The 26,601-nt window shown below is 30.6% G+C and overlaps 1 protein-coding gene across 1 annotated transcript in view; it reads left to right on the top strand.

Moving 5' to 3' along the window:
* LOC129913123 (uncharacterized) overlaps window positions 1-25,780 on the top strand; it is a 34,166-nt gene extending 8,386 nt beyond the window's left edge. The window contains exons 2-3 of the mRNA XM_055991635.1: window positions 10,233-10,446; window positions 24,179-25,780. Of these exons, the coding sequence (XP_055847610.1) occupies window positions 10,329-10,446; window positions 24,179-24,861 (801 nt within the window). The 5' untranslated portion in view covers window positions 10,233-10,328 and the 3' untranslated portion in view covers window positions 24,862-25,780. The remainder of the gene's footprint in view (window positions 1-10,232; window positions 10,447-24,178) is intronic.
* Window positions 25,781-26,601: the final 821 nt, after the last annotated feature.

The following is a 26,601-nucleotide window of genomic DNA, read 5'->3' as shown; positions in this document are numbered from 1 at the left end:
TAGTGATTGAGACCAAAAAATGTAAGCTTCAATAAAAACCTTGAAAATTGAGCAACATAAGCCAAAAATTTACATTTTTTCGCTTTTAAGTGCATTTTCGTCGCTTTATCAGCACTCTACCTCCAAAACTGTTGGTTAATGGTTTTACAGAAAAATATATTTTGAGCATATTTTGTAGATACATAATTGCATGAAAAACTATTTTTATTCTGACCTCTATTCATTAAATTTACGTAATAAAGAAGTAAACCAAAATTCAGCTCACTAGGAAGTTTTCATAGAGGAATTTTTCCGCAAAAAAAACGTAAAATAACTTTTACTTTTATTAACTACAAAAATGTAACATTTTTTCGGCTTTACTCAAAATTTTTAAAAATTGAAATGTTTCTATTTTGTAAGAAAAATGTTAAGCAATTTTTAATTAAACAAAAGTATAATAAAACCAATGTTCAAATTTTAATTTCTCTTCATATTCATATGATCCGCATTCTTGTTGTTTTCTTACAGTGGGATTTCTTTTTTATAATAATGTACATAATGGAAGAGCTGCTTTGACTTTAAATTAGATTTCCAAAAACCCAAACGTAAAGACGCACCAAAAAAGTGTTTATGTATGTATTAATATTTTATCCAATTGCTCAGATATTAATCAAATCTTAAAGATCTATTGTCAAAAAACTTTCTTGAATAATAAAATATTTCGATAAAATTAATCTGATGGTGTTTTGCATGATTATACCTACATACATTGTATATTGAAAAAAATCAAACATATGCCTCTTTCGGTTGACCGTAGATCAATGGACACGATTTTTTTTTTATTAATGCCAACAACCACCGGATAAGGATTGGGATTAAGCTGCCTCGTGTACATTTAAAAAAAAGAGAAATGTTGATATTTATTGTTCGATACAAAAAATGCGTGATTGATGTTCCACTTTTGATAAAACTTTACTCTGTGGTCGTTTTTTTTTATTATTTTAATCGAAAAATTGTTGATTTTATTTATTTAATTTTAACGTGTAGCTTGTTTGATTAAATTTTTGGGCATATCTGAAAGTAGAAAAGGAATTCGTACAGCCAAACTAAAAAATAAAAAATATATACATTTCTAACCCTCGGCCCTATTACTCCATTCTAGAGAAATAATAGGACTTGGAGCATTAAAGCAGAAACACAATCACGCTTTGCCGTCGATTTTGACAACTGCCAAAAGTTCAACCATACGAAATCTGTGTAACCTCTCACAATGATGTTTTTTCTACGTACGCTTTTTTTGACAAACGTACGGAAACGTAAGAAAACGAGAAAAAGTTCAGCTAGGCTCAACTTTTGCTCTGACATTTATGTGCTTTTTTGTTTCTCTATATATATTTTTCACAAAAAACGACATGGAGATATTTTAAATCAAAACATTTTACGTAATTAAAAATAACAATAATTTAATGATGTGGTTGCCTGAGTTTTATTGTTAGTTCTCTTTAAAAAAGAATTTATTTTGATTGGTTTGGCTATAGGATTAACGAATAAACAAATTGATATGTATTTTTCAACACATTAATATATTTCTTCATTTTTCCACATTTAAATCAAGATAAAGACTTGGCCCAATAATTTTGTGAGTGACTGTGTTATTTTTTTATTTGACAGCAGATTTTATGTTTCAATAAGCTGTTCAAAGTCAAAGTGACAGAAGCGCGCTTTGAGGATTTCTCAAAGCGTGATTGTGTTTCTGCTTTTATGGTTTCCGCGTTATGCTGTTGGTAAACAAAGGCGCCAGCTTGATTTCGCAGCTATCTGTAGATGGAAGGGATCTTGACTATATGTATATTCAGTGCGTCACCATTATCTACATATTTTTACACATCAACGGAGCTCTTCTGATAAAGGAGTCGATTTTATATGATTCTGTAAAAAGCTTATATCGTGAGTCTTAGGTATTGGTCAGATTTTCAATACAGAAATTATCAGACTCACTTAAAATGACATGGCGTTGTCTAAATCTACGAAATCAATTCCAAAAAACTGAACTGTGTTAAAAATCTTTCGCAATTTGATGGCTGCCAAATGGTTTCTGGTTTTCAAAAATACATAGTAGTTAATTTTTCCTTTCCTAGTAAATAGAAAACAGTGAACAGAAAAACTTGAATTAAGTAAAAGAAAATTGATCTTTGAAAGAAATTCCGGGAGCATTTAATGTTATTTGTCACGTAAGCCATCGTCTACAGAGTTTTAGTTCTTTGTAAAACTGAGGTAAGGGAAAAATAAGTGGGAAACATGTTTCATAAGATCTTTTACTGAGATTTAGTCATAATCTTCTTATATCATTCTATTGCCATCTAAGTTGATTGATATTGCAATTATATATTTCAATAAAATACTGTATTTCTGTTATATGAATTTTAAGGTTAAAATACTCGTGCGTGACATTATTCTTGATACTTTTAATATTGCATGATATTTATAAAACAAAAACAATAACTTTCAATTAAATCTAAATTAAATACTTCTTTTCCAAACGAATATTTTCACTGAAATGTTGTTAAAAATTGTGTTGGAGTTAATTTGGTTATTATTGCAGAATTAAAGAACTCTTCAGAGCTAGGTAGGTTATGTAAAACTTACACATTAATAAATTCAATATTTGAGATAAACCATGAAATTATCATTTTATTTTTTTTTTTTTTTTTCTTAAAATACTCAAACAAATCAAATGGAAAGGATTTGGCACCAAGCTAACAACGAAATCCTTATACAATAATATACTAATTAAAACAGTTGGTACATCATATTAAAAAAGAAATAAAATGTACGACTGGGTTGCACACTTTGTTAGAACTTTGTGTTTAAAAATTTAATAAATGTAGATAAAAATAAAAAACTGTTACATAATTTTTTTAATTGTTATGTTTTAGAATAATTTATTCTTTAATTAAAAAACTTACAACTATACTAGGCTTTGCTGGGATTTCAGTATTAATAACTTCCTATTTACTCTAGATGCTATAAAAACTTTAACCGTTCTGAAATTCTTTTTAGATGCGCATATTTTTAAAAAAGTTACCACAGATGTTTAAAGTTTTTCATGTTTAAAGTTTTTCTTTTTTTTTACATTTTGAATCGAAAAAAAAAAATTTTGTTTTAAGAAAAGGTGCAACAATTATGAAAAACTTAAACTTCTTATAATGTATGTCAATTATTTTAGAAAATTATAAAAAGAAATTATTAAATTCATTCATTTGTGGTTGTGGTGAACGATGAAATTTAAAGTACACTGAACGAAAAAAAGCTAGTATTTTCTAAGCTGGTTGCGATAGAAAATTTTTCTATTTGGTTTTAGAATAGTTATAAGCGTTGCTATCAGCCATTTCAGACTAATCCATTCTTTACCGGACACCCTGTATAGCTGGTGTTTACGTCAGACTTGAAATTGATTAACTTCGCCACTGACCAAGTCTACAGTTATAAAAATTATCATATTTGATTCACTCTAAGTTAAACGATGTGATTAAATTAATATTCGCAACTTAATAAAAATCTAACAATCATTACCAAGCGCGTGGAGGTTATTGTACGTACACCTACGAAAAAAACACTGATATGCTCTGCCACTATATATAATAACTTTAAATTTTATCTATTATGGTCTTCAGGAATAAACAATTATTACTATAAACTGATAAGATAGAAGGAAATCAATAAACAATAGGGTGGAAATATTTGGGTCAAATGATTTTTGGCAAAGATACCAAGTATCTCTGATCTCTGATTTTTGATATTTTTGATATACTTGTGTTTCTGTTGTTCATCTCTTCTTCTTTTTGTTGGTGCTGTTCCTCTACTTTCTTCGTCTTCTTCCAAATCTCCTTATTTTCCTTCTTTTCCTTGTCTCCTTTTTCTATTTTCTTCTGTATTCCATTTTTCTTGTTCTTATTATTTTTTTTTCTTCATCTATATCCTTATTTCATGCGTTTATGATTCTAAATGCAGAAGAAATTCGAACTTAACAAAAATTACTCATCTAAAATACTCTGTAGAATACATATCGTATTTTCAAATAATCTAAACCACTGTATTAAATGAATACCACACTCGTGGCCCAGAATGACATATTTATATTAATTTCATAATAATAATTACAAGTGATTTAAATATTTTTATGACCGTTAAGTTATCACAAAAATAAAAAAAAAAAAAATAAGAAAATAAAATAAATTCGTGTTATAACCTTTTTGAATTTATTTTTTTATTTTTATTGCTGCTCAAGACACGTTTCGGATGTTTAATTTACTCGTGCTACCTTTTTTACGACCGAAATTTATTAGGCACGTTATTGAGCGGGACATTTGTTAGGATTTCTAAATCAATTATTTAATTTTGTGATTCAATTGTGGTGTGGATGTTGTCGGAAAAATTATTGTAGATATGATAATATGCAATTAACTTATTTAGAGAATATTTTGATTTACATTATGCAACAAAAGCTCAAAGAAAGAAAATACAAATAAAAACAATCTACAATATATATATTTTTGACGAAGATAGAATAGAGTATACCCATATACACGTTTTAACGGATAATTCATGATGTCAAGCTGTCAATGATATTTGTTCAATATAGCTCTTGAAAATATTTTATTATAACACGTGCTGGTCAACAGATTAAGTAGTGTGTTGACAGTTGACTGATTTAGATATCCGTAACATACATGGGGCATATAAAATAGATAAATAACGTGAGAGAGAATTTATTATGCCTTAAAATAATTTATTAGTTACATTGAAAAAAAAAATTAAATTTATAGCCAAAAGAAATGGATCTCGGATGATTGGGAAGTTGGCCAACATTCGTTGAGTACTTGCATCATTTAGTAGTTCCAAGTTCAATGCTGTTTATGGTTCAAGTTTTTTTTTTTTTGCTTTAGATCTTACTCGTATCTTTAAATATTTAAGTTTCGATTAAATTAGACATATATTACATTTGTAGACTTTTTATGAGCTAAGAGTTAAGTTGGTTGTTTAGATCAAGTAAATAAAATAGGATAAGATTTAAGGGGGCCTTCGATTAATTCAAAGCGAATCGATTCAAATTTGAGGGCAACATTTGAAGGTAATAGGGAGCAGGAATAAAAATACGAACGTCTTCGGCGACCCAAAATTTGGCAAAAGCGGTACTGCCCATCGCGGAACCTTAATTTGCAGGGAGTTAGTTTCGGTTACTTCCTTCAAAAATTTCACAATATTGGAAGAGTTTCTCAACCAGGCAATAACTATAGACTGCGATTCAAACAGGGAAGCCAAATGCGAACTATGAATCGGATGACCGTAAGCAGTGAGCCTGAACATAAGTTTAAGGTTGACCTAAAATGACGACAAAAACTAAAAATGAGGCTTTTTTCCTGAAGGCCTCAGCAATAATAATTCGTTTTTACCAAAATCGGATTAGCTTCTTTTTTCGAGATACCCCCCGTAAAAGTGTTTTTTTTTTTCGAGAAAAATTCATATTAAAGCAAGGCTCGAGTACGATAACTTAGGCGCCGAGAACGGTTTTTTGTAGAGGTATTCAATACAATCGTTTTTTGTTATGGGAGGGAGGGTCTATGTCCCCCTTTTAGGAGGGAGGGGCAATTTTCTAAAAAAAAACTACTAAACAAATTATTAAAAAACAACGGTAACACTTACAGTTATCAGTGATACCTTTTTAAAAACTGGAATTATACACTTAATTTGAGTTTTTAAATCAAGTTATTTTAACCAGTTGTTTTCGGAATAATCGATTTAAAAGTCAACATTTGTGAAAAATAAGTATGAAAAAATACAATGAATACTATTTTTGTCAAAACTATGGAATTCAATACGGAATAAATTGATCAAATAAATTGCCTAAACAAATTCTTTATCAAATACTGAAAACCATATGTTGTTAAGCATTTTAGAAAATAAAAATCTGGTAAAGAAAGTAGTTTTCCTATTTTTCAATTTTCTCAAAAACTAGAAGGCTTAACAACATATGGTTTTCAGTATTTGATAAGGAATTTGTTTAGGCAATTTATTTTTTTTATTTTATCCTTTATTTTATCAACAATTTCTCAAGAACAAATACAAACCAACATCGTCTCCAAATAAGGCTAAGAACAAAAAGTAATAGAGATTTTCTAAAAACTCTGTTATCGCTTATGATAAAATTGAGGGAAAGGCTCGGTATTTTCAAGTTTGTGTGCCCTATTTTAACAGGGAGCACACTTAAACTGAATATTTACTCACAATGCCATCGCATTAAATTATATTTTTATTTGTCTTAAATACTCTACATTTCTTAAATCAACAAAAAATAATTATTTGTTCATTTAATGTTCGCAGATCTATTCATTAACACATACCTCTATTTGAAAGCACGAACGTGCGACCCAATTGTTGTGTTCACATTCATTATAAAAACTTGATGTTCTTCTATAAAAAAAATATATCTACCTCTCGTGAATGGAGTGAGTAATTGATTCATCTTTCAATGCTGACGTCACTGTATTGTTTTTAATTTTATTTCAATAACTGAAAAATGCGATAAGGAATCAGTGAGTGACTATATCATTATGTTTATGGTGTTAAACAATAACGCGTGTATAATATTTGCACTTAATGAATGCTATTAAGTTTATACTGTGAAAATTAACGTTAGGTATATTGAGTTTTTTTTTAATAACAAAACCGTGTGTTATTGCTATATAAATAAAGCCAATAACTTTTTTGTACCTACAGTATTTCTTTAAAAAATATTGAAAAAAAAAACAAACAAAAAATGGGATCCTACAAATAAATTTGTTTTGTCTCCTGATGTCTGCTTACTGTGTATTTTTTAAATAATATTTTTGAAATTTTAAATTTGCATGTATGGATTGCAAAAATAATTTTAGACTAACAATAAGTCAGAACAATCGCTATGACTTTTGCTGTGAAGGTGATACTTTTGTTTGCTTTATTTCATATGCGTGCAACCATTCTACATACTTGAGCTATCTGCTATTTTGTGTTGCGTACGAAATAGGTGGTACATATCAACCATAGATTTGAATCATATCAAATGGAATGGGTTTTATTTGCCCATTTCTTTCATTTAAGAATAAACTATAGGTTTATCATTAAGGCAATTATTCGATTAAGTTAAATTAGGTTAGGTGTGTTGTTGTTTGAAAATTAAGTTTAAAATAGTACCAAAAGTCAAATAGTTTTTTAATAGATATCAATAATTTTTTTCAAAAAAGTTATAAGTAAACATTAATAATTTGATAATTTGTAACTTTTCAACCATATTCATTAAATTTTGCCTGAAGCAAATTTTTTTGTTTATAGATTCCCTTATATTAAATTTACTGACATTTAATTTTAATTGGATATTAGCTGTGCTTTTTTTGGGTTTAGCTTTTATTCTTATCGGAAGCTGTATGTTATTTTTGTAATACATGTAAACTCCAACTGCGGATACGGATAACAATGCCAAAAAAAAAAAACACAACTATTGTGTCTACAATTTTGCTTTAAGTTTATTTTGCAACTGCAAACATACATTTTTTATTTATTTTTTTTTATTTTAATTTATTTTTTATTTGAATATTTTAAAATCAAGAACCAAATAGTTTGAAAACAGTTTGCTGCAAAAATTCTGCAATTTTACATTGTACCAACAGCATACACTGATCCAAAAAGGTACATTAAATTTAAGAATATTTTTATGAAAAAATTCATAAGGGAATTAATCTTTCTTAAAAATTAAGAATAAGTTCTTAAATTTTAAAAATTCTGTTCATAAACGAATTCGAAAATTTTTGAAATATTTCTTAGATTTTATGAAAAGTTTCTTAGATTTTAAGAAAAATTAATACAGTTTAAGAATTATTTCTTAAATCTTTTTTTTTTTCTTCTATAGTTTAAGAAAGTTTCTTACATTTTAAGATTATTTCTTAAATTTTATGATTTTTTCATAAATTTCGTAAAAATTTAAATGAAATGCTGCTTAAATTTTATGAAAAAAAACATAAAAACTATGAATTTTTCTTAAAGTTGTATGATTGTTTTCATAAAATATAATACACTTTTCATTAAAATGTATGCATTTATTTATATAAATGCATATAATACATTACCATACCAAGCCTTTAATTTGTTCCTAAAAAAAATTATATTCCTAACAAACAGCAAAAGAAAACAACCCAAAATCTAAAACAAAAATATGAAAATTGTTTTTAAAAATAAAAGATTATAAAAATGTTTTATTGATCACTATCACTATAAGGGCCAATTTTTCAATAGTCAGATAAACCTCAGATAGAGCTTATTCCTAGGAATAAAAGTTTTTTTTATATTGGCATATATTCTTCCTTTAGTCTAACTGACGATTGAAAAATTAGGGATAAATTTCACTATAAAGTTATTTTTTAATTTAATTTTACTTTTTTAATGGATGCATCATCTGGAAAGATAAAAAAAAAGTTTGTATTACCAAAATGACTATATACTATTTGGTTTAAAAAATCGAAATAGAATTTTAAATTGTAACGGCAGCATTAGACTCTGGAGCTGAAAAAAAAAACAATACAAAATTGAATAAGTTGGGGAAAGATCAAAATATAAAGAATTTAGGTACCTACATCATATAGAATAGTTTGAGAAATGTTGATAATATTAAGTAAAAACAATATTTAAATATTAAAAAAATGCAACACTTACTTACTTCTATGTTTTGCGAACATGATGCGTTTGCATTAGTTTGCAATGACAGTTTCAAGTGTACAGGATTTGTTGAGAATTGCCTTTAATATGGTTTTTATTTTGTGTTAATTTTTCCCCTTTTACCAGTTCAATAATATTCCGCTTTTTTTTAGGGAAAATTATAATAAAATCCTTAAAAAAATCTTCAAAATGATCTACATATTTACTTTTTTTCTGTTGTTTTCATATCTGAAATTAATTATTTTTCTTCTTTGTCTAAAGACATAGTTTCGTTTTTTTAAACAAATGGCAACTCTTTTTCCAATCAAAAAATAAACTAAAATAAAATTTTGAAGAATATTGCGCGTGTTTGTACTGTTCTGTTTTGTCAGACATAATGGGCGCACGTGGTGTAGAAATTACTATTTCTTTTTTTGATTAATTCCACTATGATAGCAAAGTCAAAAATCATACGTCAAATACTTTTTATGTGACTACAGACGATAGCTAACACACGTGATTCTCATACATGAATGCTAATATCTACCTACCTATAACCACAATATGGTTCGCAACGCGCAATGTGGCGGAAAAGGAAATGACATTGAGGTTTTGTCTTTTATTTGAAAAAAAAGAAGATATTATTAGGTATGAGGATTATTCGGTATTCTATTTTTTATGGATTTTTATGTATTTAATCAACTTTATGAACACACACGTTTCAAGCGTAAAAGATGAATTTAGTTGAATTGAAAGAATTCAATGAATAGAAAATAACAAGAACTGGTTTAAAATATAATTCACTTCATCACAAAAGATTATGTTGATTATTCACAGGCCACTATATTAAATTAAACAAGTGCAAATAAGTGATAGTTATAGATTAGTACTTTTGTTGGTCGCATAGAACTTTTCAAGAAGTTAAGAGGTCTGATAGAGAACTTATGAAGCTCAAGCAGTTGAAATTTGAAACTCAAAACATATTATTCAATCTGCCAGCATATAGTTTTTTTATACAAATAAGTCCCTTGGCCAATGTAGATATCAGTCTAGTCATGATTTTGCCAAGCCCTCCCTCTCTTGGATAACCGTTTTATGTTTGGCTTATAATACATGAATATCAATTGAATAATTTTATTTTGGTTGTAACGGTAGCAAATTTTGTTCCAATTTCCAAGTTAAAATTTAAATGGTCACTGTGGCGTATGTGTAACATTATTATTAACAAGTTTTTGGTGATTTTTTGAAAATCTTTGCTTTTTTTCCTAGACATTGGTATAGTTTTTAACCAGTCTATTTGAACTCAAATAAAAAATTTACATTATTTGAGTTAAGAAAGAGCTATTTATAATTGAACTCATCAAATCCTACAATACATATGGCTTTCAAGCCTTTGTTCATATAAACTCTAAGGTGGAATGCACAGATCCTTCTCTGTTTTTTTTTTCTTCTTCAAATTGCAAAACAATTATTATATCACATTATTACATAAATATTCCATATAATTAATTTTTTTTCTTCCCTTTCAGAAGCCGAAAAACCCAAATTAATCATCAAAAAAGTTACATTGCCTTGGAGGTTTCAATCAAATAAAAATTAAAAATAAACAAAAACAAACAAACATCATGGCGCCTACAATTTGTTCAGAGAAAAAGACTCAACAACGTTCTGGAATAAATGATATTCGAAAGCAATCAACAATTACCAGCCTTTCAACATCACCCTCTTCAAGTTTAAATTATGGTAAGTAACAACTCATTATTTATGAATAAATTGAAATAATTAATTTCAATATTAAATTCGTGCCGACACGTGGGAGCTTAAGCTGTAAGCCTGTAAGGGTAATAAAATTGAAATTACCAATCTGTAAGTTTTTCTTGTAACTATGTGTAACATTTTGATAATATTTATTATTTGGAACAGCCATTTCGAACAATATTCGTTATGATATTGTTTTGACGAATAGGAAGTAATTAATATTACAATTTTAAACCTACGTCACATTGTATCGCAGGAAGTGTGACATGTTGCATAAATCCTAAAATTGTAGGTTAGTCTTAAGATTTTCAGAATAAGTCTATTTCTATGTATTCAGAGAATTGGTCCTACAGTAAAGGTGTTATACGTGGGGGTTCCTTCTGTTGTATGTGTTTTAAGTTATGTGTGTTTTTGATGAAAAAACACTTGAATAACGATTTTTGCGTCATAAAGTTAGCGGTTATTAGAACCACCTATAGCAAGAAATCCTTTATGGAAAGTAATGAAAAGAAGAAGTCAAGTCATTTTACAGTGAATGACATAATCGAAATAAAATTTGTGCTTGGAAAATTTAAGCATGTACCTTGCTAAAGTTTTAACCTTCAAGAAAGATTACTCAACGAAGCAAGAAGTCTAAGATTTTCTCAAAAGTACTCGCTTTGTTTTATATTTCACTAAATTTCAAAAAAATTCGTCAACCCCTTTTCAAAAAATAGATTTTTCAAAAAAAAAAAAAAAACTGAAAAAAAGAAATCCGATAATCTCCTTGTTTTTTTCAAAAAGTAGATTAAAAAAAAAAATTGAAAAAAGCAATCCATTAATCTCCTGATTGATAATTTTAATATTATCGTTACTTAAATCTTCTGTATAAAAATTTGTACGTCAGAAATAAAATTAAAATAATTAAAATGATTTTCAATGAAAAAGCAACTTTATAGCATAACACAAAAACATTCTTAAGAGCCGTTTTTTGGTCATTTGACTGGAGGTGTCGTTAGTTTTATTCCTATAAAATATATAAAAACATTATATAAAAACAATTAAAAATGAATGTTATACATTTTTTGGCTGCAATTTTTTTAATGTCAATGTCATCATTTAGCGGAGTAAAATAAAATATAAAAACACCTGTTCCTGTTGTAGTTTCCGAAAAATAAATTTAAATGTTCAATAACGTAAAGGAGCTCAAATACCCATTTCAAAAATATTAAAAGAATTACAAATTTTTATTTATAAACACATTTTTGAATACAATATTTTAAGAATATTTTATGGCGGGATCTTAGACTATAAGAAGTTCTTTGAGAAGTTTTTAAAATTTTTTATAAATAAAATTAATATTCATGACATAAGTTTTATTCGCACACAAACAACCGAGAGACAAGCCCAATATGGCGTATTTTTAAGAGTTTCAAGACCTAAGGGTTACCACTTAAAATTGGTCGTATCAGAAATTGCGTGTCGCTAATTTTGAAGTAAATCAATTAACTTATTTGTTTGAACTGATATTTTTTTAACTGATTTATAGATTTTTTTTTACCCACTTTACCAATAGAAATTAAGTGTGTTTGTAGAGAATAATATCGCAAAATAAAAAATGAATTGAATTTCTTTAGAATTCAAAAATTGTTGAAACGAGCCCAACCTACATAATTTTTGGCTGAATTTCTAGTTTATTTCATTCCAAAAAATGACTCAGCTCAAACTTGATCTTTGGTTTCTATAGCTAATTAGACCATAAACAACTCATTCCCGCGCTACAAACATACAATAAAAACTCATGCCTGAAAAACCAAAAGTGTGCAAATACACGTGCCCCCATTTCAACTGGGCTATTTTGTGTACAATTCTCTCAACACAAATAGCTACGTGACCCTCCCGCCGACGTACATTACGAATAATTCTAATTAAAACTCATTTCAGCATTGTTGTGTCAATAAATAGAAGAACCTTCGTAGTCGTCGTCGTTGGCGGCGTGTCGCGTCTCGTCGCTTTTCGTTGTTATTATTGTTGCAATCGTTTAAAGGAAAGAGTTAAAACACCAGGGAATGTGAATGAGTTTGTGATTGTGACACATGTTGATTTCGTTTAAAGTACCTATCTAACCAAGAAATCTAATAAATATTTATAAAATTTTGTTTATTTCTTATTTTTTTATTTTCACATATAGCTCAGGGAAATTAGTCAAAATATGGGCATGAAATCGCATTTTTCGCGGGACAAAATTTTTTTCATGGAATGTGTTCGGGTGGTTGTCCTTATCATAAAAGTCAATTTGTTGGGAAAATTGGAGGTTGGGAACAGCCGCCATCTTGGAAAAGAGATTGGTATCGTTTTTATTGAATAGCTCCATTGTTATTCACTTTAACAAAAAATGACAAAGGTAAGACTTATCAACAATAAAATTATCTAAAAAATGATATACAAAACAATTCCGTGAGTTGATTAAATAAAATTTTACAGTTGGTCAAAGTGCGGGTTTGTATCGCAAGTTTGGGACAAAATGACATTTTTTCATATATCTGACGAACTTTTGATTTGTTTGGATAATTCTTCAAGAATGAATTGTAGTACTTATAATTACCTATAAAATGAGCCCACAATCGTTATTGTCACCATCGTATTGTAGAAGTAATCTAACTCCGAAACTCTCCATGTACTAGTCAAAAGTAAGAAAAAAGCTGTTTTTTTGCTAGTAGGCCGAGAAAATTTTGGGAGTAGAGGTATAACCAAAATATAAGTTCGCAGTTTTGCAGCCATACGCGTGTTAATGTCGATTTCAAAGGTCTGACAACTCTAATTTTGTGCTTTATACGGTTGTTGGGGGGTTAAATAACGTAAGTTTTCCAGTTAACGTGAATGGGCTAAATTTATACTATTTGAAATTATAAATATACAAGCTGATGCTCTATTATTTTTCCTAAATCTGGATAAATTAGAATGATAGATATCCATCTAAGACAGGAAATTGAACCATGTCTGATCTCTAAGGCACAACATGCCTACACTAAAGGGAAATCGGTGGAAACTGCTCTCCATTCTCTGGTTAGCACCATTGAATACTCTCTACACTACAAAGAGTACACTCTTGTCGCCTTTTTAGACATAGAGGGTGCTTTCAATAATGTCAGGAATTCAGCAATCATGAATGCTCTTGACAATCTCAAAATAGAAGACCCGCTTAAGAACATGATAGAAATCATGCTTAGTAGCAGGATTATCAGTTCAGAGTTGGGAAACTTCAAAACCCGTAGAGCAGCCAACAGAGGGACCCCTCAAGGAGGGGTCTTATCGCCTCTCCTATGGAACTTAGTAGTCAACGAACTGCTGCTAGACCTAGAGGGAGAAGGTTTTAAGGTTATCGCCTACGCGGATGATGTGGCAATTGCCGTATCGGGCAAATACCCACAGACACTTGCAGAACTTCTACAAACAGCTTTAAACAAGCTAATTCACTGGGCTAGAGGATGTGGATTGGATATTAATCCCCACCGGTTGTAAGACCCATTCTTACCTACGGCGCCATTGTTTGGTGGCCTGCTCTAAGTAAAGCATACAACATCAACAAACTTAAGAAAATCCAGAGAACGGCAAGCGTAGGGACGACTGGAGCCCTCCGGTCGTGCCCCACTGAGGCTCTAAACGTTCTCTTGCACCTTTTACCCATAGACCTTCATGTCAAATACCAGGTGTCTTGTAGCGTATTAAGGCTAAAAGAAACCGGCTGTTGGAAGGTAAAACCTTTTGGTCATAGTGACATAACTAATTTAGTACCATCAGATATGTTTCTGACCCCTACCGACTATCACACTCCTACCTTGAACACTGTAAGGAATTGTAAGGTCAGCTTCCCGTTGAGGACAGACTGGGAAGATGGAATTGTGACGAGAGACTTCGACACTTGTATTTTCACTGATGGCTCAAAAATGGACTGTGGGGTCGGTGCGGGTGTCTATCATGAATCCCTTAATATTTCAAAATCCTTTCGACTTCCAAATTTTGCAAGCGTGTTTCAAGCAGAATTACTCGCAATTAGGGAAGCTTGCAAAGTACTAAGAATAAATTTAAATCAAACCCAGAATGTAGCTATACTAACAGATAGTCAGGCAGCTATAAAAGCAATCTCTTCAGTCATGACATCATCCAAACTGGTTCAGCAGTGCAGAGAGCAACTCTCAATACTGAGCGAAAGCCTCACAATCACTCTAGTCTGGATCCCAGGACATAGTGGTTTTGAGGGCAACGAAAAGGCAGATGAACTGGCCAGGCAAGGATCGGCCCTTCATGAGTCGCTAGCAGAAGCAGTTAACATTCCAATAGGAGTCATGAAGGGCAATATCTTCTCAAACTATTTAAAAAAAGCAAATAATAGGTGGCATAGTTTAGATAGCTGCGTCATATCTAGGAAAATATGGCCCACTTATAATAAATCCAAAACCAATGATTTAATCTCCAGACCCAGAAAAGATATTAGCAGAATCGTTGCGGTGTGTACAGGACATTGGCCGATAGGGGAACATGCAGCAAAGTTGGGTATACCACACAATACTTGCTGTCGCAGCTGTTTGGACCAGCAAGAAAAAGAAACGGTCTTCCATTTTCTATGCCAATGTCCGGCCCTCGCTAGATATAGAGCACTTTCTCTGGGGAGTGAATTCTTTAATGACATAGATAACATATCAGAATCAAAGATCAAAGACTTGATCTCTTTCTTCAACTCAACAAAGTGGATTTAGGAGTTCCTAAACACTTGTCTTTCCTCTTAAAATCAATCTAAATTCTATCTTCTAATAAATCCATCATAGGTTCCATGAGTCTTGGTATCAAAACGGCGCATTCTGCGCTAATTGGGTCATCAAGCTCGTTTGCTTTGACCGCCATCTCTACCTACCTACCTACCATTAATCCCCACAAAACGGATCTTGTCCTTTTCACGAGGAAATACAAGATTCCAGACTTCAAACTCCCTACAATTAAAGAGGTAACACTTACTCTATCCGATCAAGCTAAATACCTAGGACTCATTTTTGATAAAAAACTGACCTGGAAGCTCAATATTGAAGAAAGAGTTAAAAAAGCCAATGTGGCACTCTTTTCATGCAAAAAAGCCATTGGTGGCAAATGGGGATTTTCTCCTAACATTGCACACTGGCTGTACACATCGGTCATAAGACCAATACTTACATATGGGATGGTAGTTTGGTGGACCGCACTGGACAAAACGATAAACTTAAACAAGCTTATCAAAGTCCAAAGGTCAGCGAGTATGTGCATAAGCGGTGCGCTGAGGTCAACCCCTTCTGACGCCCTAGACATACTTCTAAATCTCACACCCCTAGACATCTTCAGCAAACAAGTAGCAGCTAGCTCAGCTACTCGTCTAAAAGCAACCTCTCAGTGGACCAGTAATCATATTGGCCACACAAACATTCTAAACAACTTCGGATTCCTTCCGGATCGTCTAGACTATACCACACCTCAACTGGTGTTCGATAATAATTTCCAGAACTCCATTCCCTCCAGAACTGAATGGGAGAACCTTAGTACTCTGGATAATGACTCTTTACACTTCTATACTGATGGTTCAAAAACCAATGAAGGTGTAGGAAGTGGCATATTTTCGGAAAAACTGAATCTCAGTCTCTTCTTCCGCTTACCAGACCAATGTAGCGTGTTCCAAGCAGAAATTCTGGCGATTAAGGAGGTTCTCTCTTGGCTCAGAGAAAACGTAATATCCAACACGGATATTCGGATCTTCTCGGACAGTCAAGCAGCCATTAAATCTCTTGCCTCCGTCTCTACAAACTCAATCACGGTCCTCGACTGTCAAACATCTCTAAGGGAGATGTCTGAGCAGTTTAACATTCACCTCGTATGGGTGCCGGGACATAGAGACATCCCAGGCAACTGCAGGGCAGACGAACTTGCCAAACTAGGAACAATTACTCCTCTTCAACCAGAAAGGAACAATATAGGAACACCTATCGCTACATGCAAACTTATGCTAAAGCAGGACGCTTTAAAGAAAACCAACCTCAGATGGACTCAGAGTAATACTTGCCTAGCTACTAAACAAATATGGCCTTGTATAGACTTGAAACGTTCAAAGGGTTTGTTAAATTTAAACAGAAAGCATATTAGCTGCACCATAGGTGTCCTTACAGGACACTGTCTAATAGGTAGACACGCAAAAAGAATGGGCGTGTTCTCTAACGATTTCTGCAGAAGTTGCATGGATGAAGAAGAAGAGGAAACTGTTCAACATCTTCTGTGCACCTGCCCTGCTCTCTCTAATAGAAGAAAACTCTATCTAGGAGAATTCTTCTACGATTACACTAGTGATCTAGTGAAAACGGACGTTAAAAGTCTATCTTCATTCATAAGAAGCACCGAGTGGTTCGGCTAGTGAGTCCCAACTTGCTAGTCTTTTGTGGTATCACAATGGATCCATAAGGGTCTAAGTGTGTCGGGTAATTTGCCTGACAGCCACTACTACCTAACCTAACCTAACTCACGGAATTGTTTTGTATATCATTTTTTAGATAATTTTATTGTTGATAAGTCTTACCTTTGTCATTTTTTGTTAAAGTGAATAACAATGGAGCTATTCAATAAAAACGATACCAAACTCTTTTCCAAGATGGCGGCTATTCCCAACCTCCAATTTTCCCAACAAATTGACTTTTATGATAAGGGCAACCACCCGAACACATTCCATGAAAAAAATTTTGTCCCGCGAAAAATGCGATTTAAATTACTAATTTCCCTGGGCTAATAAAATTTATTTTTCTTCAACTTTTTTTTAAACACCAACAAAAATGGGAAACAATAAGAACATTGTACTTCCGAAATATCGCTGAATAGGAACAGTCAGTCATTCCCATTAGTTATCACATCACCGAGGAACGTTTGTGGGAAAACGTGACATCAATTACAGAAACATGCAATGCAACACGTCACTTTTTCAGCTGCAATTTGCAACGAATGCTTTTTTTTCGATTTGATTTGAGTCAGTGTAAACAAATAGTCATTCGAATTCAGGTCCGGCCTATAGCAAGGTTCTATCTGCCAAGCGTTTTGTTAAACAATTGTTTAATTTTGTTATGCAGTTCCTTTGAGAGGTTTCGGTACAAATGAGAGAAATAACATACTTTAATACCATTCTTTGGGATGTCTTTCCTCGATGGTCATTCTCCTAATTTGTAGGATTGGGTGTTTTTCAAAAGTTTTTTTTGCAAATAGCACACAAAACTGGTCAATTGGCTTAGTTTTAGCTTCTTTTTACAGAAAAAAGAAATTATTACTTAAATATTTCTGACGTTGTCGATCTAATGGAAGCCCGATGAATATCCTCAAAATGTTGCTTTCAAAGTGTTGGAGCTTCTACATAGAAATTATGGTGTACCATAAAGGGTAACTGTAACTTTCGGTAAACTGTTGTTGAGTAATTTCTTTAGTGATCCGTCTTTAACAACATCTACAGCCCCTCATTTACAAACTTAGTTTTAAACTAACACGGAAAACTTGAAACTTTGCACTATTTGTTTCAGATATTTAGTAAATAAATTGGTTGTCTGTAAAGTCGGTTTACGTAAATTTATTAAACGTCTTCAATTAAAGTTTAAAGTATTAAAAAAAAAACCAGGGCTAGAAATTAAAAACTGGCGTTGTAAAGGTTTTTTTAAATAGAAGTATCGCGAAATCTCTAGATACTGGACTTAACTCGCTAACCAACATTTATAAAAAAATAAGAAGAAAAAACTTACAAAACTGCAAAGCTTTGACCAGGAAGATACCTGAATTTTAAAAGAAGGAGGTATTACTTTTAATTTGACACCAATATTATCATTTAGCTTGATGTGCTTCATTATCTGTTACAGTGGTACCAGATTGTCAATTAAACAAAGTTCAAAATTAACCGGTCACTAGGGCGTATGTGTAACATTTTTTTTAAATTAATTATTTGCTGGAAGAAAAATGTTTTTTTTTTTCTAAACGCTGCTGAAGCGAAACGAAAAAATCTCCAAAATAAAAAAAAATCTTTTGCAGCAAGAAAAATTACCTCGGGGTCTATTCCCGATCTGTGACACTGTGAAGTGATAAAAAATGTATCATTTTAGTTTTCATATTAAAAATTTTTGAAGTTTGTTTTAATTTCTTATAAATCCAGAATCGAATTTATTATGGTAACGAGATAAAACTTATCACTCTACAGTTTCACAGATCGGGAATTGACCCCCTGTATCCCTGTTCTATAAATATTATCACTGGCGATAAAATATTTGAATTTAAAATCCATTTTATCATATCAAAATAAAAAAAATTTCATCAAAATCATAATTTCTTAATTCAGAAATTTTGAATTCTAAAGAAATTTTGCTTTATTTTTGGAAATAATGGATTTTGGAGACAATCAAAACTATTTATCGCCAGTGATAAAGTTAAAGAACAGGGGTACTGGGGGTCAATTCCCGATCTGTGAAACTGTAAAATGATAAAAAATTTACCATTTTAGTTTTCATATTAAAAATTTTTTAAGTTTGTTTTAATTTTTAATTTTTTTTATTTAGTTTTTGAAGTATGTTTTAATTTTTTTATAAATCCAGAATCGAATTTATTATGAAAACGTGATAAAACTTATCACTTCACAGTTTCACAGATCGGACAGTTAAATGTGAGTGTCAAATGATTTATTTGTTTGCAATTATTCTTTGTTCATGTCAAACTTTGTCTATGATTTTTATATGGGGTTTTTCATTAGACTCGCGAATTGTACCGGGAGGCAAAACAGTTGAAATAGAAATCCGCAAAAATTAGAGATTATATCCATCAACCGTGAAATTTCGGAAAAAAGAACAATATAAGGACCACCTTAACATACGTACATAAATACATACATTTTTAGGTAGTACCAGTCTATTTTTGTTACTTTTGTTTGGCCTTGAAAATAGAGACTTTTGGACTCGTAGATTTTTTTCTCTCAATAAGCACCTACTAATTTCCAAGTACCTACCAATTATATCAGCTTTTTGTTTTATATGAGTCTGAGTATAATTTGACTTTAAATGTAACTTGGACGGTATTCTTTACCAGGATACTATATGAAAGAATTGTTTTTGTACTCTGGATTACACTTTAATTTAAGGATGAAACTGGAACTCACAGCTTTAAGTAATGAGTCAAGCACTAAATCGATGTTACTATTGCAACCTGCAATATGTTAGGTATAGTGAAATATTTTTCTATCGAACACTATCAGTAACAAAAAAAAAAAAAAACTATTGTTTATGTCAACCGCCCTTGTATTCTATGTTGAACTATGGTTGAGTGTGAGCAATTAGAATAAGAACGTGATTATTGTTATGGAATTGTAATAATATTTATGGAACATAGAGCAGATCATTATTTCAACGAAATGAATGTTTATAGAATCAGTCTGTCTTCAACATGTGCACATTCGTTATTCAAGAAAAAGACAAACAATATGTTTGGTATAACGCATCACATGTAAGTTATATCATAACTTTGTACTAAGGAAATTTCTTAAAAAAAAAAAAATAATTTTTATTTTTAAATAAAAGAGATTTTATTTTATTTATTTATACTAAATATCAAATTTCCAAAAAAATGTGTAAGATAATAGAATAGTTCATTAATTGTTGTCTTTCCAAAAAACGGATTTCTGTTACTTAAAAATGTAAGCATTCATATCATAATGAGAATAAAAAAAAAGAGTCACAATCAATTGTACAAAAATGTCAATTCCTTCATATCACGAGGTAGCAGGTACCATATAACCAAATGTGTTGCATCACATTGTGTATCCGAGTTCCGTAATCCAATTACTCATACACGTATTGTTATGATGATCATTATCTAAATTAAAAAGGCAAACCATACGTAAGAATTGAGAGAACAAAAAATACACAAACTTTCAACTACTGACATGTACGACTGGCACCACAATGACATGTGCATTGTTATACTTGAAACTCTGATAAGATATTCGTTACCTTAGTTACTCTTATATTGGCGGCTGTCAACTGTCATTTTTTTTTTCTTTACACAAATATCAACTTTTAATTTGTACCCTTGGCACATATCTGCGGGCCGACAAAGGAAGTACAATCATTTAATTAGCAAACAAGCTTGGGAATCCTTATCTTCCAACAACAAACCACCCACACATCTATCTACTATGTTGCAGAAACAAAGGTTATCTTACTGCTTCAATAGTTTTAATCTTGACCAAATGATTTCAATGTGTCCAGCCAGCGCTTCACACAGCAGTACACGTGAGAGAGAAAAAAAAAATGATCTGTCATTGATTACGCCAACAGTCCCTCAAGCCCGGAATAGTGTCATCTGGTAGTGGCCTTTCCGCTTACATGAGTAGTATAACCACCTCGTACACCCACAACTGGGTGGGTGTAAGAGTCTATAGTAGGTTATTGGCAAGACAATTAAGAAACTTATGACTGTATCGAGTACATATTCTGGTGTTTGGAAGGAAGTCAGTAACGAATTACATGCAAACACAAAAAAAAGAAACAAATACAAAACGTTGTCATACTTAATGAGATCCAAGAGTGTGACGGGGGTTGCATGGCAGTTGCGAGATTTCCCATTATCCGCATGTTTTCAGAATGTGGCGGACGCGGCGATATGGTGTGGGACATTTTTGAGTGATTAATGTCTTGTTAGCGTAAAAAGTACTTCTCTAGGCTCGGCAAGCACGTGTTATTGTCAAATGTCAGAAAACGTCGCATAACAAAGTGGAGAAGTAAATTGTATAGTCTTGGTATTGTCATGCTATAATTTATTATGATAAAAGAAGGTATACAGCGTTCTTTTGCGGATTAATTGAACAAATAGAATTGAAATTGGTTGGAATAAATTAATAGCTTCTGTTATAGTTGTTGTATATTTAAATGCATTGATCCATTACTATTAGAAAATACCTTCATAATATTTATTTATTTGTGAAAAAGGTTTAATATTCTAGAGAAATTAAGTATATTTAATAAATGAAAAAACCAAAACTCCAGGGCTTGATATCTTGTACTTGCTTTTGTATTTTTAAGTTTTAAAGTAAGTTCCTGAAAAACTTAAAAGTTTTTTCCGTTTTTTCTGCTATAATAATAGACGTTATCATTTAAAATAATAATACAAAAAAAACATCTGGTTACAAGTTTTAAATAACCAGATTTTGCCGTTAACGAGATGTACGTGACTGAACGCTTTTTGAGAGAAAATTAAAATGCCAAGCAAATGTGCAAAAAGGTCGTGCTTTTGTTTTAAAACTGACATCTGCAATAGAACGTTTTTTTTTTTTTATTTCTGGTAATTCTCAAAACACATCGTCGTTTTCAAGGCAAAGTGCCATAAGTCGTTTAGTCGAGTTTAGAGCACAGAACTGATTAATAAAAAAACGCAATTTTTCTGTGTAATCAGCGCTTTCCTACTTCTTCTAGTTTTCCCACATTGTGAAAAAGTGACGCTGTTTATTTTTACAAAAATCCCTGTCATTTTGTATACATTAATGTCATTTCTTTAGTTATACTGTTATCGTCGATAGGATTGGTGTTGTGTTTTCGAAGAAATCGGCACAACCAAGAAAATGTCAAATAGTAAAAAAGCAACCCGGTAAGAATTTTTTCATCATTTCGGCTTTTTTGTCGAATTATACGGTTCGTAAGTCCGGTTCTGTATCTGAGTTGAAAAGATGAATTTAAATAAATTTTTGTTTGTGGTTTTCGTATATGCAAGAATAAGCGCATTTTTGTATCTTTTTCGTTACTGAATAAAAAAAATTGGTTTAAAATAATATAATATTTTTATATTTTTAGTTTTGTCTTTTAATAACGTGCAAAACGGCACTTTTTCCATAGAGTCAGAAAAAAACAATGTCGAAAATAGTTCTATTTTTTCGAAAATTATAAATTTTGAGGTTTGTTTTTCATTTACATTGACATTTCAAAGTAGCTAAAAAGTATTGGTAGATAGCACGATCTTTTCTGCGTCAATATAATTATACTGTTCATTGTATACTTCAAGAGAAATTAAGTTCGAAAAATTATAAGTATTAAAAGTATTTAATCACTAATCGTTAATGTCTCCAGTCACGTCAATTTGTTTTAAGCATACGGTACGCTAGGGCGTATACGTAATATTTTGTCTTAATATAATTCTCGACACAAAGAACATATAAAATGGAATGCTTTTTAAATAAGGTAGGTACTTATGTTATAAGACAGGAGACTATGAATTTTACACGTTTTTTTTTTTAATAGAGTCACAACTCAAAATTGAATATGGCACCTTAACTTTTTGTTTAATTTTTTAATTCAAATTTTGTCATAGACAAATTAAGAATTTATTATTAAGAAATAAACCTTTTGTTGGTGTAACTCAGTTTTATTTTTACCTAGTGTTTAAAATTATATTTTTTTTGTTAAAAAAAAATGGTTTTGGTTTTTTGAAATTATGCTATCATCGCCAAAGTGAAACATTTTGATGAGACCAAACATTTTGATGAGACGTCTGTATTTTTTTTTTTTTTTTTGTGTTTGTGACCTCTTAACTTTAGACTGAGTGAACTAATTTTGATAATTCTTTTTGTATTGGAAAGTTGGTGGCTGCAATGTTGTCATTTCAATTTCGTTCAGTTTTGGCCATAGGAACTATTAGAAAAACCATAAAACCCAGTTTTGATTCATGGAAGTCGGTTTTGTTTTTTGCTGGCAGAAAGAGGACCTAACCTTATACAATGAACGTTGTATGACTTATAAAATATAAATCCATGGAAAAACTTAATTTGAATATTTAGGTTTTCGCGAGGTTTTTAGACTTTTAACGTGCTCAATAAATCAATAGTTGAGTTTGGTTGGTTGGGTTGGCGGTTAGCCAATATAGCAGGCTAACTGGGTATTTGCTTAAGATTCCGCTGCTTCCCCGTTGTCCGCCGAAATTATGAGCTCATCTACTATATCCAAAGAATTAAGGCATCTAGGTTCTGGAGGTCTTTGTAAAACACACTATCAGCTCTTACATTATCCATTGTTTTAAATTTAGCGGTGTGAAATATTTAATATGACTTTAAATTGTTTAAATTGTTGAAAACAATTATTTAGAAATAAAATTAAACATATACTTATGAAATTAATCCTGATAAACAAAAAACACATTCATCGACAATGCTCCACAGTTTTTCCAAAAATGGATATGGCTCTACTTTTTTCCCTCAAAAAAAAAAAAAAAAAAAAAGAAACTAAGAATTTCCTTTGTGGGTCACATTCTGTTTTCACTGGTATGTTATTATCTCAAGTTTAAATAAATGGAAATAACAAATATTCAAGTTTATTTTAAGTTTAGATATTGTTAAAGTTAAAAGCAAAATAAAAATGAATATACAAAATACACCTGAAAATAAATGAATATAATGAAAATAAACGAATCAAAACCAATAAAATCAATGATTTTTTCAAGCTGTGTAACAGCTTATTTTTTTTATAATTATTTGTTAAACTAAATAACTTGCATTGAATAAAAAAAAAAAATATTTTATATTTAGACCACAAAATTTTATTCAAAGAAAATGGTATGAGAATTGTTCTATTGTTTCTTAAAAGTACTGTCATTGTAAATCAATATATTTATTTAAACAAAAAAAGTATATAAACAAAATTTGATATATATTTTTTTCTTCCTTTTACAGCTCAAAAGCGTTCAAAACTAATACGACCCTATCCGGCAAGAGAAAAACGTCCCATCACGGACAACTCCGTTTATCACATCAGCAGCAGCAGTGATGCCAGCAATGACACAAATGAATGTTTCCGCTCAAATTCACCTTCACAGTCTGTGCCAACAAGCATCTCAGACAATTCAATATCCACATCATCCGAATCTTCACTTCTCTCTCCACTATCACTTTCAGCTTTTTCTTCAGCTTTTGTGTCCGGCGATGAAGACTACACACCATGTGAGGATCGCCTGAAGCCATTCTACCACAATATTGACTTGTCATCGGTATACACCATAAGTAGCAGTGATGAGGAAAAAAATTTCGATGACGACATGATCTCAAGATCATTTAATGTGATAACCTCAGATAGTAGTCAAGACAAAGTAACATCTACAATTGACGATGATAAACACAACTTTAGATCACTCTCGAAGTTACAAATGCAGCAAGAAACTAAGCACACCAAAGGCCTTTTTGAAATCGCTATAAAAATGATTAAGCTGGTGCATCGTAATCAGTTGCTGCAGCGGAGACTCTCGCAACTGCAAACGGAAACTTCTCAGTTCATACAGTCTGTTTTAGCCAATCCAGAAAATCAAGCCTTTCGAGATAAAGTACAAGCAAATAATTGTTGTGAAAAATTAAGAGACTAAAAATCGAAAGCTATGTATCTATTGCGATATGCGATTGTGTCGGTGTGGTTCATTGGCAACATGATGTTGATAACAATGTTTATTGTATACTCAAATGCTTATTATGTGCATTTTGTGGTATACTTTTAGGAGTCCAAAACAATAACACTAACGTATGCAAGAAGTTTTACTGATTTCTGTTCCCTACAATTTATTTATTTCATCTTTTAATCTTTAATTCTTTTCACAAATTTAGTTTTTTTGACAGGAAAAAGTGATAAATTTAGTATATTCTGGTCTTTCTATAGATTTATATTAAATTAAAGATTTTGTTCATCGGAATTCGATTGTAGGCCCTTACAAAAAAGGCCTTTTTTCTCAATCAATTTCTTTAAATTTTAACTCAATAATGGAAATAATCAGTTAAATTGTTCCTGTCAAAAATCATTCAATATTATTAGAAAAAAGATAAAATAAACATACATACGTAATCGTATTAAATATTATAAACTAAATAGTTTGAGTATTATATCCCACAAAATGATAATTACCTTTTATATACTTTAATTAATAAAAAAAAATAGTTACTATTAAAATCATTTAAATAACTAGTTCTTTAAATTATTAAAATATGTATATAACCTTCTTAAAAAAAAAACAAATTGTGCCAGCAAATTAATAATTTAGTGTGAGGCATATATCATGTGAAAAGCAATTTCTTTTAATTGAAAAATAAAACAAAAAATCCATTTTATCGCAAATAGATTAGTTTTTTTTTTAGAATGTTTTATTTAATAAATAAAATAGAATATATCTTTAATGTAGCTCTATAACAATGTTTTATAAATTAAAATAAGAATTAAGAATTTTTTTCTACTTTGTACTGAGCAAATGCATGTCACAATGCTAAATATTTCTGTGAGAAAAAAGTAAATGAAAAGCATTTTCCAAAATAAAAACAAAAATATTTATAATATAAATTATTATTGAGTTAATGAAAACTACTTGTTTTATTTTTTGTAAATTTCTTTTTTATAGATAAAAATTTAATTGCATGTAATTTATTTTTTATATTTTGCAGGTTGTCATAGAATCATACTGAGTCTGGCTCTGCGATGCGTGGTGGATTCGGCGAATAAAATTTGCTCGATTTAATAGAAGGAAACTTGCTTCTTTTCTCACTTTTGACTTGTTTACTGTAAACGCACGGATTAACGATGAACATGATCGTAAAATTAATTAAGATTAATTTATTTAGCCTTGAAAAAACTTGTTTCAATTTATCAAAATTTCAAAATAAAAATTGAAACTTCTTTTTCAAAACTTCAAATATTATACAGCATTTATACAAAAAGAAGTTAAAGAAGCTTTAAGAGGGTAGTTGCTATATTTAAGACAAAAATTAGTTCTGAAGAAGGTTATAATCATACTCAAACCGTCGCACAGTGAGGGAAAAAAAATCTTTTTTGAGGAATGATTTATTGTTTAATTTTATGACAAATATGAATAAAATAAAGAAAAAAGTTAATTATTTTCAGAATTGACTAGGTTTTTTGCAAACCGATATGTCAATGACGTTGTTTATGAACTAAAGAAACTATTCTCTAAAAGGCTACTAAAACGTACAAGATACTATTTCAAAGGATGTTTTAAATTATATGTAGCTTTATTTATGGAAAATCAATGTTTTTTTTTTAATTGGTAAGTGTTCTATCACGAAATTTTTCTGCCATACATCATCAAGGATACCAAAAATGAAAA

This window comes from Episyrphus balteatus, chromosome 3 (genome assembly GCF_945859705.1).
Source record: "Episyrphus balteatus chromosome 3, idEpiBalt1.1, whole genome shotgun sequence".
NCBI lineage: Eukaryota > Metazoa > Arthropoda > Insecta > Diptera > Syrphidae > Episyrphus > Episyrphus balteatus.
The sequence above is the reverse complement of the archived record's forward strand: the minus strand, read 5'-3'. Positions and strand labels throughout refer to the sequence as shown.